The following is a 15315-nucleotide window of genomic DNA, read 5'->3' on the forward strand; positions in this document are numbered from 1 at the left end:
GTGTTTAATTATTCTATCCATCTATCCTTCCAGTGTCGCGCCAGTCTCAGCAAATATACAGCGCGCAAGGCAGGAACAATACGTGAACTTGCTAGCACTGCAGCACCGTGTCCTCACATGTTTAATTATTAACAATACAGATTATTTAAATGAAGTTAAACTTTTATCTGTATAATATAACCAACATATTTTGCTGCATTTCATCTTAAAAATGATATTGTCATCATGTGTAAATATGTGCTTACATATAAAGTGGCGCAGGTTGTGCAATATTATAACTGTAGTGCAAGTTTACAGTGAGGTGATTGTACTTATAAGTACAGACAGTTCTACAAGGAGCAATTAATTGAATGCGTTTATAGTTCTTGGGATGAAACTGTTTCTGAACCGCGAAGTCTGTAGAGGAAAGGCTTTGAAACGTTTTGCCGTGGCTTTGGCAGTGTGTGCTTGATGCTGTACAGTATACCGATAATTCTCTTTCCGATCAGCTGCTGCTGTGATTCCCCACTCAGATACAGTGATATAAATACTCTGAGTGGTGCAGTGAGAGTAATATGGAAAAGATGATCCTCTGTGGCAACCCTTAAAGGGAGCAGCTGAAAGAAGAAAAAGAAGAAGGTGCAGTGAGAATAACAACGCTAAAGCAGTTATGGTATTTGGAATACTATGGCTTTTCCCTGGGCCATTATACTGTTACAGGTAATCTACAATCAGATGCATTACACTAATAAACAATATGCAGTTAGTTTCAGTGTATTTATAAAGCCACGTCAGAAATGTGGTTCTAAGAAATAAAGGGTAACCACACAGAAACAGTAGCACTGCTTTGAAGCTGGGTGCCGCCAGTCTGCAAATCGAAGCGGAGAACTTATGTACGACAGGGTATGAGGTATCGTGGAAAAATGCGTGGCTTTACGCCAAGTGTAGGTTTTATACATCGCAATTTGAACATGGAAACGTTCATATGCAACATTTCTGTGCGTACGCACCGTTTATACATGAGGCCCCTGATGACACAATTACAAAGATATATGATCTGCCTACAGCCTAGGGTGCTATGATGCCAAGTGCACTTATTAACTCCCTTATGCACAAACATGGTGTTCATTATGGACCTATAACAAAGCACTGATCGCATTCAGATGGGGTAAGCTATTTCTGCCAATCATATCCAATCCAGGTTTCACTGTCGCTGCCCACATGAACATTAAAGTCCCCAAGTAAAGTGATAAAGCCACCATTGGGAGCACCTTCTGGCACTGTGACCCAACCATCGGCGCACAAGCACAGACAATTGTCAGAGCCCTTCCCCCAACTCAAAGTCACAGGGAGGTGACTCTCTCGTTCAATGGGGCCTCTCTGTGAATAGCCACCTTATCATGGCGGACAGGTTTGCTTGTCCCACTGATCCAGGGCAATTGTTTCAGTATGGTCACTCAAGGCTAATTTGTCCAAGGTGAGGGTTAATACAAAGAGTAGTTCCTATGACTATTATTTGAAGAAGCAACAAAGACCCAGAAACCTCGCCTAGAACAGGGAAACCAGAGCGCCACCCTGCAGCTATGTATGTCATCGGCAAGTGCCTGGTTGTCGGGCCTTTACCCTTGGGAGCCGGGCTGGGCAGAACCTGAAAAAGCAATATGATTCTTTACTCCAGAGGGCCTACCATCTGCAGGAGGAGCCATAAGGGTCCATTGCATTGTGCCTTGGAGGATTGATCCCCAGCTATTGAAACAGACGTGGAAGGTGATCTCTCTGGTGGGAAAGGAACCAGAGGTACTGTGGGAAGTACAGAGGTACTGTTTAGATATAGTCGGGCTTACCCGAATGTACAGCACAACATCTGCAACCAAAGTCCTGGAAGGGGACTAGACTCCACTTTGGAGTTGCTCAGATTGAGAGGCACCAGGCAGGTGTGGGCTTACTTACAGACCCCCAGCCTTGCGTGTGTACACTGGTGTATGGTAGAGCAAAATTATACAATAAATTTTAAAATATTAATTAAATGCTTAGTATTATTTGTATAATAAAACAATCTCATATTATACACAATAAAAAAATGAACTGCTGCACAAACTAACTTTAATTTAATGTATGTTTGATATTAAGAAGAGACACTTACCATTTGAGGTTGAACATTCACGGTTAGAGGTCCTAAATTAGTGTTTGTGGGGAAATTTAAATTATAAACCCAGATCTGCTGCAAAGCTGCTATTTCTCCTGTGAAAAATAAGAAATAATAAGCCTAAATTAATTCAATGTCAAACTGTCAACTTAATCAGAAAGTAATGGTTGTTTATTTACAACTGAATTCAGTTTATGTCCACCCAGTGCCAGGTTTAAGCAGCAGAAAAAAAAAAAACTGTGGTGACTGTTGGAGAATCCAAGTGATTTCAAAGAATTCTCTCTATAGGTCAAGCATGTCTTTTCCAAAATTTAACATTTCTTCTTCTTAATTTCTTTCGGTATTAATGAAATCAATCTGGAATTTTGACCTACCCTTTATTAAAAACTAAAATATCAGCACACTTTTGTCAAATTAAGGAGGGTAACAGAAATGACACTGGTATTAAGTAAACCAAATAAAAAACATTTTATCCACTACCTCGATATAAAATACAGCATTTTAAAAAAATTCTGTGGGACAACTTATGGGTGAAAATAATCAAAAAAGCTAATTGTTCTGAAAAAAAAAACAACACCATCTTCATTTAAATATTCATGTAAAGTGCAACAACTTGATTGATTAGGGTTGATTTGGGTGAAGGCAATTATTCTTTTCACACAGTGTTGATGGACTTTATTCATTCAGGAAATTACATAAGAAAAAAAGGATATTCCTTTACTCGCATACAGGAAATCAAGACAAGAGAAAATACATCATCATCAAAGGCATTATGAAGATCCTGATGCACAGGCAATATAAAATGAGGTATTAGGTTTAAAATAAGAGTGACTGTAATAACTTGGTGTGTATAAACAATGTTCTCTCTAATGTTTGCACATGTGCTAGTAGTGTGCCCAACTTTTTATGCTTCAGTGCATATTTTCCAGTAGTGTGACACAGAAGTGTGTACATTGCAACGGGTACACATGCCGTAAATGCAGAAAGGACGGTCCTTGTGGGTGTGTGAACTGTTAACCTTTGAATTTGATGATTGCATATAGCGTGGAACTGACCTCACTGTACTATTTTTTCCTCTGCAAGTCCTGAAGTACAAAAGAAACACCACAATGCACCAAAATTTAGCGACTGCATGGGCAGGATTAAAGAAGAAAAAAAAAATGCGGTCACTGATTACAAGTGCAAGAAGGCATGCGAATGAATATGAATAATATGAATAATGTTGCATCAGTGTCACAATGTTTTCCAAAATGTACTATACAGGTCATAAAATGAGTTATTCCAAATATCATATATACCCATGTCTCTGTTTTTTTGTCAGTGCGGCTTTGACCTTATGGACCATAAGGTGCATACTAATTCAACGTGAGCAGGAACAGTCAATAAAACTGAATAAATAAAACTCGCAGTGTCTTAAATTGTTTTGAGTCCTACCTGTCAGGTAGAAAATTCTTTGTTAGTTCTGGTATTTATACTTCAAAGACACATGATATTCTATATGGTGTTCCACAAGGCACTATCCTGGGTCCACTGCTCTTTTCGATTTACATGCTTCCATTAGGTCAGATTATCTCAGGGCATGACGTGAGCTACCATGGCTATGCTGATGACACACAGCTGTATTTATCAATAGCGCCTGACGACTCTGATACTCTTAATTCACTGTGTTTCTGAATGGATGAGTAGTAATTTTCTCAAACTTAATAAGAAAAAAAATAAATTTTAGTGATTGGCAAAAATGGATATAATAAGGTTATTAGAAATAAACTTGTTGCATTAGGATTAAAACTCAAGATGAAGGTAAACAATTTAGGGGTAACTATTGACTCTGACCTGAATTTTAAATCACATATTAATCAGACTACTAGGAAAGCATTTTTCACTTAAGAAATATAGCAAAATTTAGACCTCTTATAACATTGCAAGATGCTAAGAAATTAGTTCACGCTTTTGTTTTCAGTCGGCTAGATTACTGTAACGCACTCCTCTCAGGACTACCCAAAAAAGACATCAATCAATTGCAACTAGTGCAGAATGCAGCTGCTAGAATCTTAACTAGGAAAAGAAAATCCAAGCACATCTCTCCAGTTCTGATGTCACCGCATTGGTTACCTGTGTCATTTAGAATTGACTTTAAAATATTGCTTATGGTTTACAAAGCTTTAAATAATCTCACTCCATCTTATACTTCAGAATGTCTTTCACCTTACACTCCAAATCGTAACCTTAGATCTTCAAATAAGTGTCTGCTTATTATTCCAAGAGCTAAACTTAAAAGAAGTGGCGAGGCAGCCTTATGCTGTTATGCACCTAAAATCTGGAATAGCTTGCCAATAGGAATTCACCAGGCTAATGTTACCATAACAACCAAGCGGGGAAAAGATGTTTCAGTGGGAAACTTTTCTTTTTAAGGGGAATGGCAGAGAGAGGATGAGGGAGGAAAAAAAAAGAAGGAAAAGGCTGAAGGCAAGGAGGCGACTATCTACGCTTTAAGAATCATCAGGATCTGACTTCACCCAGGGACATCTGCTATTTGTGGGTGGCCACCACGAATTAATAATCAGTGTGACGAATCCCCAAGAAGAGGCCAGGGGCTGTTGTTCTCTGGGTGCTCCTGTTTGGTGAGGCAGACTCTTGATTGAGTTTCTTCAGGATAGCCAGCAGGCAAGCCGTTTTTGCCAGAGGAGTGTTGTTTTGTCCTCACGCCATCCTATGGTAGGAACTGAACTCAGGTTTCTGTTCATTATATACGGACTATGTTACATCTTTCTTTGTGTTTTCACTGAGAACAATTTTTTTTATTTTGCTTTATATCTGTGTCAAACCGGGAGTTAGGATTTGGCTGCTGGGGAGGGCATCTGGGTCAGGGGGGGTCACAAATGAGCACTTAGGCAACGGGCAAGTAAATGTAATCAGTGGAATTCAATATATTTACCAGCCACACTTTCTTTTGATTTTGTTTTTGCCAGTTATTTAAGGGCACGCATAAGGGACAAAATGGGCCGAGGACTGAATATATTAATGCTATTTTATCTTTCAAATATCATCCACTTCTCTCTCGGGTGGTGAAGTGTAGGAATCGCGTTCCCGCATCGGGCGATTGCTACAAGGTCATTTATGTTAGGTAGAATGCCTAGAGGGGGCTGGGCGGTCTCGTGGCCTCGGAACCCCTGCAGATTTTATTTTTTTTCTCCATCCATTTTATTTTGTCTTTTTTCTCTTTCTTCAGCTACATCATTTTTATGAAAATGTGCTATATAAATAAATGTTTGTAAATATACATTATATAAAAGCTATCAAAAGCTCAGAGAGGTGCATCTAAAAGAAGAAAGGAGTCATTTTGTCTTAATTTTGTACTGACAACTGAGTGAACAAGTCCTTGTAGGGACAGCGAGACACAAAAACAGTCATTAAAAACAGCATCATTCCTTACTAACCATGCATACTGGAACCACACTTTATTACAATACGTTGTAGAACTCTGCTATTGACAGGAGAACATGATCAATAATATGTGGATAAACTAAACTAATTTTCTCTTTTTTCTCTCTTGAAAATAAACAGCAAACGTAATACAGGTGATCTTAAGGTTGCAGGTTATTGTTCTAGACAATGTTCGTTATAATAGTAGCCGCATAAAACACAGGCTTTGTTCAGAACTCCTTGTTGACCAAGTCTGAGGTAGGTAAAATAAGCACTGATTACACTGAAAGGGCTCTTTAAAATTATCACTTTTAAAGCTGTTATAACAACAGAAGGAATATCAGACATACGATAGCTATGTTAAATTATATTCAATGCCAAAAAAATTGAGCATTTGTCCTCAGTGATGGACACTTAAAAGTTCTAGCACAAAGCAGCAACTGGTCAGACATCTTAGAGTTAAGAAGTTGAAGCCTTTCCATTTTATCAATATATTGTACAGTACAACCTCAATTATCCGATTTAATGACCGGCACCCGTCATCTGGATAATCAAAAATCATGGTTAATCGAAAAAAATTATAAAAATTCGCAAATGCTAGAATAGATGCTGTACAGTGAAATTCTTACCTTTCTTGTGTTGTTTATGAAGTTTTCTTGACAAAATCAGACAGGAGACGCTGCTTTGTGTTCTTGGAGCGTTTCAATTTTATTGACGTGCGGAGCTTGCGAAGTGTTAGGATGTCACTAAAATTTGAATCCGCTTCCTTCTCAAGAAAGTCTAGCAATGTTTTGGCACAATTTAGCGCTACAGCAATCGAAACTTTCTTTTCTGAAGGTTCGTCTTCAACCGCGTCATTGTCGTTTTCTTCCGGCAATTCCGCACTTGACTTCGCTTCTGCAGCAATGGTGGCGTCATCTTTCACTTGATATCCAGGCTGATCATTATCAGAGACTAGCCATTCTTCGATGTTTTCTCTGTCAACGTCTTCAAATCCATTTACATTTTGAATTCAATCCAAAAGCGAGGCCGCTGTTATTTCTTGGCTTACACTGTCATTGACGATTTCAACACTATCCATCACATCAAGGAACAATTTTCACCATGACTTTCAAAAGGTTAAGTTCAGCATGTCATCCCAACTCTTTGAATATGAGAAAATTGCGCCCTTAATTGTCCATTTCTTGTAAAACTCACGGAAATCTCTGTCTTCTTCTAAGACTGAACGGAGTAAAGATTTCCTGTAGCGACGTTTGAATGCTTCTAAGATGTCCTGGTCCATAGGTTGCTTTAGCGACGTCACATTTGGAGGAAAATATGCAACGAAAATCTGGTCATTGCTTGTTTTCAGGATATTTTCGCCAGGATGGGAAGGTGCGTTGTCGAACAGTAACACAGCTCTTTGTGGCAAATTTTCGGAGTGGAGATGGTCTCGAACAGCAGAAACAAAATGTTTAAAAAAACTATCTTTAAAAATCTCTCTGTTCATCCATGCTTTGGTCTGATTGTAGTAAACGACAGAAAAAAATGTGCATTTGTGTTCCCTTAAATGATCATGGATTCTTAGACTTTCCAATGCATACGAGTTTCAGTTTGTGCGAACCACTAGCGTTAGCGCATGCTAGCACTGTTATTCGTTCCTTACTGGACTTGTGACCTGGAGCAGACTTCTCTTCTTTTGATACGAGCGTTTTTGACGGCAAAGCCGTCCAGTACAAACCAGTCTCGTCAGCATTATAAAGTTGGCCAGGTGAAAGATCATGAGCCTCGACAAGGCGTTTAAATTCCATTACATAGACAGCTGCAGCGTCAGAATCACTGCTTAGTTCCTCACCTTAGATATCCAACTGTCTAATTCTGTGGCGAGATTTGAAACATTGCAGGCATACTTGAGGCTCAGCAAATGGTTCAGGAATCTTCATCTCACAGTGAAACCATTTCGCTTTTTCGAGCAGCAATGGCCCGGATACAGGACATTTCTTGCCGTGTTTTTGCTTGAACCATTTCAAACACAGCTCTATCCAGATCGTTACATTTTGAACCCTTTGTTGTCTTGCACGCACTCGTCCCGTTAAATGTATCGGATGAAGTTATGAACTTGTAGAGTTCATCAATCCTTTTAGAATAATTCTCAGAAACCCATCGACAAAGAAAACTTAAGCTGTGACACATGTAGTGTACATTCCTGTAGTCGGAATTCTAGTCGGCGAAATCTTGGCGGTCTTGTGATGTCTAGCACATCCCGGATAACCAAATGCACGGTTAATTGAAGACAGGATAATCGAGGTTCCATTGTATATGCTGAATGGCAAGTTTTAACATTTTTTGATTCCTACTCTCTGTAACTAGCTTTTTTGAAACTGTTAAAATGATTTTCATTAGTGCTGAAACCTATTCTCTTCTTTATGTTTGAAATTTTTTTGCATTATTGATCTTTCTTGAAAAATAACGTTTTTCTGCATCTGCTTTTGATTTCTGCCTTGTAATGGAAGCTGTCAGGCAAGGCTCTAGTGGATTAGGTGTTTAAATAAGCAACGTAAGGATGGGTGGAATATAGGGCTGCATAATCAATTGTACATTAATCTTGATTACAGCTGCCATGATATACTTACTAATCGCAAAAAATGGTGATTACTGTATCATATTTAGCACTCTGGCTCAATCAGAGACTGAACTTTCCCTGTTGCAGATGGCTGTAAATAGTAAATGAGTGTTGTAACCAATCACAGATATATTTACTAAGTGCAAGTGCACTTGCGAATCAGGGGTACTTGCATACAGCCGACAATGCTGAATGTATTTTAGTAGTTTGATCACAAACATCATCATTAAAAAAAGTGTGAATTTCTTTTTTTGTGGATACAGCAGCTTTCAGAAAAAATGGTAAGTATAAGTAATGTTGAACATAAATCACTCAACAAAAGAGAGACAATAATTTGGTATTTTGCTTTCAGTAGCGATAATGTTGATCTAAAATGCTTACTGTACAAACTGTTGAAGCACTGCACATAAACATTTAAACAACTATATAAAATTCAACCAGATAATCCTGTATGTGAATGAAAGTACCAGCATAGCAGTGGTCTGCTACACAGATAACCTGTTTATGCTATAACGTATGTCTGTATCCAGCTGGTTATCGAAAGCAAAATCAACGAAGACTTTAAAAAAATTATCTAATACCTAGGGTCAGAGATAGGTCACCCCTCATACTGGTCACTTAGGACTTGCTGGAGAAGCAAACAGATGATGTGGCAAACGTAGGAGTACTGTTGCTATCAATGAATAAACCACACTCGAATACTTTGACCAGATGCTGCAATTAAAAATTTGTGAGTTTTCTATGGTACATGAGCTAAAAGTATACACTGTGCATACCATGGTGGTTATGCTAATACAATATTGCCACACCTTATATAGAATACAGATACTTGCCTGATAATGTGCAAATACAGTAAAACCTTGATTACCTATTATTTGATTAACCGTTAGTCTCCATTAACCATCAGGACAAAAAAAAACATTGCACACGCCGGCATCCACCTACTACTATTGCTGCACCATATGCTGCGAGCTATGTACATTGGAACAACTCTACCTTTTGCAGGCACGTAGTGTTTTCCCCAGCACCACACGTCATGCTGCGTTTTGAAATCACAGTGTCAGTTACATACCTTCAGCTTTAATAGTATTTTGTAACTGTTCTCTTTTGTTATAATTAAACCACTGTACATTATTATGGCCGACAAACATGCATGTGGTGATGGAATTGTCACAAAAATTGAAATTATTAAACATTTATGAAACAGCAAAAGCGCTTCAAGCATTGCTTCAATTTACGCAGTAGGAATAACAACAGTGAATGATATAAAGCATGATGCTGACAAAATTGAAAAATGTGTTGAAAATAGAAACCATTGATGGGAATGTAGTTCTGTATTTATGTTAATGTTCTTCTGATTTGTAATTTTCTTTTTAATTTCTGTTCTATTATGTTTTGTTCATATATTGTGATGTGCAGGTAGCTTGTGATGCACTGCGCAGGAGCAGAAAGGGTGGAGTGCTGTGTAAGTGATAGGACTGGGTGAAGGGCTTCTGTTCTGTGAGAGGCAGACATGCCTCTTAGGGGATGAATGACAGGAGAAGTTAGGAGAAAAAGGAACATGCAGAGGAAGGAAGTTTTTAGTATGGAGCCAGGAGACAATAAGCAGGAGTGTTTATGGTATAGAAAAAGATGTGAGAATGTGAGTGGCAGGAGATAAGCAGATTGGTAGAGAAAGCTTTCTTTATAGATAGATAGATAGATAGATAGATAGATAGATAGATAGATAGATAGATAGATAGATACGATAGATAGATAGATCGATAGATAGATACGATAGATAGATAGATAGATAGATAGATAGATAGATAGATAGATAGATACTTTATTAATCCCAAGGGGAAATTCACATAATCCAGCAGCAGTATACTGATACAAAGAAACAATATTAAATTAAATAATAATAAAAATGAATTAAAATAAAATTAATGTTCGCATTTACTCCCCCGGGTGGAATTGAAGAGTCGCATAGTGTGGGGGAGGAACGATCTCCTCAGTCTGTCAGTGGAGCAGGACAGTGACAAAAGTCTGTCACTGAAGCTACTCCTCTGCCTGGAGATGACACTGTTAAGTGGATGCAGTGGATTCTTCATGATTGACAGGAGTTTGCTTAATGCCCGTCGCTCTGCCACAGATGTTAAACTGTCCAACTTTAATCCTACAATGGAGCCTGCCTTCTTAACAAGTTTGTTTTAATTTGTTTAATTTTTAATTTTAATTTTTTAATTTTAATTTCTTTGTTTTATTGTTTTAAAGATGTGATTTATAACCCAGATAACAGGGTATAAGACAAGGGTACCATTTGTTATGGAACGAAGACTCCCAAGTAAAATGCAGAAAACTCCAGTACAGTACCTCTGAGTTGTATTTGCTTATTACGCTTGTCATTACAATAATATATAAATTGATTAATTTTGTTAATACTATATTATTTTTTTGTAAATAAATACAACTATTTACTAAACTAATCTACTGTATATCATTTTTAAATGATCCCTGATGGATAATCAAGGTTAAACTGTACTGTGTAAACATACAACTTGTAAAGTTTTTTTTAATTTGAAAGTGCTGTACTTGTATTCTGCTGCATTATATACTTCATGAGCTTGTTATATATTAAATGATGTTTTATTACTACATTTAATACTTTTACACAAATGTACAATAGAACTACTGTTTGTATTCTTAATCTTACATTACTGTCACTTAACATTTTATTGCCTGCTTTGATTTAACATATACAGGCAACTTTTATTTTCTTAATACAGCTATTAAGCTAACATTTATACTGTATATTTAACACATTCCCTCACTTTATATTTTTGAATGATGAGTGGTGGTGATAGCAGGTTTTGAAAGTATTTCTTTAGAGAGAAAAAAATGAATGTTTGTGCTGTGTTATACTTTTACTCATTTACTGTATTACAAAAATAGTGACAACTATTTTAACTAGTGTACTGTATCTTTAAAAAAATATATTATTTTAAACATTAAATTTGTAAACAAATCCAGCATTTAATTAATTTCACATGAACAACTTTTAAGTGGTTATCTGCTAAATGGAGATTCTAGTCTACTGTATCTATACAGAATACAGTACACGCAATTGGCAACACAAAATACATATTTCACTATAATGTTATTAATTGAAATTAATAATCACAATTTTAATATCAAGGACAATAATTGTTAGTTATAAATTAAGTGGTAAGTGTTTATCCCTAATGGAACTCATTGTTTCTTAAAAATTTAAATATATTTTTGGCCAATAGTCATTTTTGTAAGTCCAGAATGTGATAAGACAGGCCATTTTACTTGTAGACGCAGATGCCAATACAGAATAGTGGTTTGTAGCAATTCTAAATCAACTTTGAGATACTTTTAAAATAACATAGCAATGTTTGGTATATCTGTTCACCTTCAGTGATATTAATAGGTAGTCATATTGCATAATATTAAGAAGAGTTCAGAGAGTAATGTAGCTAATTTTTTTTTTTTCCCCACAAAGAATAATTTTTGCATACACCTGCCCGGTTCTTAGAGATAATGCAAATAAAGCGGGAACAAAATCAAAATGAAAGAATTCTGGTTGATGAAAAATAGTCAATCAACCCTAACTGACATGCTTCAACACAGTATTCTCTTTATGGTACCACACTGTCAGCTAGACATCGAGAGTGAAGACACACTGTACAATTAATCTATACAGAATAACAAAGTATTTTTATAATATTCTCAGCATGGTCGGCTAATGAGCTCCTCAAATGAAAATACAAAGTTTTTACCTTTTTTAAATGTATACAAGGTGCACATCTGTCTGGAGTACTGATTGGGTAGTGACATGCATGTGTGTATATATGTAAATTGTTCATGCATACAAAAAAGCAGATCAAGCAGTAGCATGAAGTTTGAGGTATAGTGCACTTATAAAACTTATAAACTTCTGATGATGCTCAAAGTTTGCACAGATTGGGTAGTGAAAGGTTTCTCAAACATTTTTTTTCTCTGTGCCGCTACAAGTGAGGAAAACAAACTGTGATACCCATCTAGATTTTTTGTTGAATATATCAGTTTTATAGATTCTAGATAAAGCTCTATTATCTTTTGGGAATGGGATACTGCATCATAAAAAAATAAAACATAAGACAAAAGACTAGTTTTTAAATATACTGTTATTACACAGGTTTGTATCCATAACAAGAAAAAAAAGAATAACTTATTTTGTTTTCAGACAGCTCAGCACAGTGCAGGCTTATCTTTTCAGCATGTAGCTTATTTGCTATGCAAAATAATATGAAAATATCGTCAGCAGTGACTTTTCTCACATTGAAGCTTGGGAATCACTTCACCAGTCACATTTTCTTTCCCTGGCAATGGAATCTTATCTTTCTCCAAATAGGGAATAGTATCTAGTACATATGTTTTCTGTTTACATCAGCTAATATCCAAAATTTTTTTCCAGACTTGTCAGTTTGTTTTTTTTAAAAACCTTTTTCGACTACGCGAAAGGACATCTATATTCAATGAGAAACAACTGCTCATTAAAAGGTACATCTGACCTTACTTATAACACATAATGCAGTTCTGCACAAAGTGTGGCAAGTGTCTGATATACTACCAAAGCTGTAAGTATATGAATTGCACATTGTGGAGGACTGCTAGTTTCTTACTCCGGTCCTCACCCCCAGGCCGCCAGGAGGAGCTCTCCCGACAGCAGGATCGTGCTAGATACCTTGAGGGCCGAGGGGAGTTGCTGTAGGGGGGCACGTGGGCTCATATGTGCCCTATAACCTGGGAGTACGTTACGGTCACGTGACAGGAAGAAACGACATGCTCCCGGGGTTGAAGAAAAGGACTGTTTACCCTGACCCGGAAGGAATGAGGAACTGTGGACTGGTTGGACAGGAACACCTCCGGGTCAGGGTGTATAAAAGGACTCTGGGAAAACCCGGACAGTGAGCTGAGCTGGGAGGTAGAGGGGTGAAGTGTCTGGGCGAGGAGGAGATAGAAGTGTGTTATAATTGGAATTGATTTATTAGTAGTGTGAAGGGTGCTTGGTGCAGAGTAGGGTTAAATAATAAAAAGTCTTGGACTTGTATCCGGTGTCTGGAGTCGTAACTGAGGGTTGGAGAGGTGGACAGGTGCCATCTAGCATCAGTTTTATGTTGGGAGAGGAGAAAATGTGAGATGGCATATTGTGGGCAGAGAAATCTGCTAAAGAGCTCAGGTCACTTGCAAAGTTTTTACTGACATGGCAGACATGATAATGTATGCAAATACAACAATAAACAGTCTTCTTTCTTTACATGTGTATGAATCTGCTATTAAATCATGTACGTCCTTAGTACTCAAACTTCCAGGATAACTGCAAGACTGAAAATATAATGACAAGAGACAGAGGAACTGAATCAGTGACTTTGTGAGAGACTGTTGGTGAGTGGCCCCACAAATGACTGTTGGCTTCTTCAGTGGCTGCTTCCACAACACTGCTCAAGTCTTCTGCAGTGGTTAGTGTTTTTAACTGCTTTGTTCCTTTGTCTGTTCACACATACCACCCAACTCACTGGCAAGCCATATGCTACACTATTCCCCAGCTCCAGCGTTTTGAGCAGACCCAAGACCGGGGTCCACAAATTCTTAGACTTACTAGGAACCATGCTCCCAGCCCAATGTGCTTTAGCAGTGGGAGCATGTTGAAGCACCCTCTTTTATTGCTATGTTGGGGCAAATTTTATAGCTGGCTTTATCAGGTATTCCCACCCCCCTGCACAGTCTATAGCCAGCTGAAGAGCAGCAATACCCCTCTAGTAGGAAAATACTCCAATCACTAAAAAACAAGCTAAAATAGGGGTTTTAAACTTAGTTTTTTAAAGCAGACCCCTTTATCAATACTCAAAACACGCTGCATACAGGGCGAAATGACTGTTAAGTTTTCTCAGAGATGCCCTTTAAAGTGCATCTCATATATAGATTGTATCCTTATATAGTTTAGCTGAGTTACACCTGGCATTCAAATGAGTCTCCCGTGTCCACATTCTGTCCCACATTCACACAGAAATTTGGTGTTTAGTGGTCTCCCTTATTTATCTGCTCAGGAAAGAGCTCTGCAGCTATTGACCTGCAATTTAAAATGTGAAATCTCTCAACGACACAACAAGAAAAAGAGAAAAGAAGATTACATGTCATACTGTCAAAAAGAACTTTAGTGTTTGAGCATGATGACAAAGATGAGACCGTCTCATGAAGGAGATGGTAGGTCAAATTTGCACACTGCTGCTGCCACACCAAAATCTTTTTAAAACTGCAAATTACCGGACTGCTGCCACCATCCAATGAGATTCTTGTTTCTTGTTAGCTGATTTGATTGATTCATATGTAGAAAAAAAATTACTTGTGTTTCTATTCATGTTAAATGTGGCTATTACTGACGCAGAGTAAAAAAAACAACCCAGTGCTATACCCACAGGATAATCAAGTTGCTTCTGTAATCAAGTTATGAAAAAATGTCTGCAGATAATTTTGCATTATAAAAATTACCTTTGATTTTTAATTTTCAATGCTTAATGTAAGAAGTAATACTTAAGCCCACTGAGTATAGATCAGCTTCTGTTGCCATTGAAAATATCTGCAGTGACAAAATCTGTATTTTGTTTGTTACTGATTATTATTTAATCTTCATTTTATATTAAACAAGGCACTATGGATAAAGCCCAGCATGTTTCACTACACTTGAACTCTTGTCCAAGGAGCAAACATCAGGCCTTCCCATCATAAGTCTCCCTAACCACCATTCCAAATGAATGACTGCTTTTCCCCAAGTTAATTCAAACAGGGCCAATGTGAATATTTCTCAAGGGTTACCAAGTGGGCACCTTCCTTCCTCAGTATTGCATTGAGATAGGTTCACAACACCTCTTTCAGACTCAGTGTACACTCTATACCAAATTGCACCATTCTTGTTTGTACCTGGTCTATCACTTCCCAATGCTGCAATAAACTTTAGAACATTAAACAGTCCAAAGACATGCAGGTTAGGTGGATTGGCAATTCTAAATTGGCCCTAGTGTGTGCTTGGTGTGTGGGTGTGTTTGTGTGTGTCCTGCGGTGGGTTGCACCCTGCCCAGGATTGGTTCCTGCCTTGTGCCCTGTGTTGGCTGGGATTGGC

General features: G+C 37.7%; 1 protein-coding gene across 9 annotated transcripts in view; it reads right to left on the bottom strand.

Annotated features, from left to right (window-relative positions):
* LOC120533408 (transcription factor Dp-2-like) overlaps positions 1-15315 on the bottom strand; it is a 116420-nt gene that overhangs the window by 53082 nt on the left and 48023 nt on the right. For 8 of the 9 annotated variants that reach the window (XM_039760294.1, XM_039760329.1, XM_039760311.1 and 5 more), the window contains one exon: positions 2123-2220. In XM_039760294.1, the coding sequence (XP_039616228.1) occupies positions 2123-2220 (98 nt within the window). Of the gene's footprint in view, positions 1-2122; positions 2221-6177; positions 6344-15315 lie in introns of those variants that run through there. The other variant, XM_039760345.1, reaches the window with a different exon arrangement.

Source organism: Polypterus senegalus, chromosome 1 (assembly GCF_016835505.1).
Source record: "Polypterus senegalus isolate Bchr_013 chromosome 1, ASM1683550v1, whole genome shotgun sequence".
NCBI classification, from domain to species: Eukaryota; Metazoa; Chordata; class Cladistia; order Polypteriformes; family Polypteridae; genus Polypterus; species Polypterus senegalus.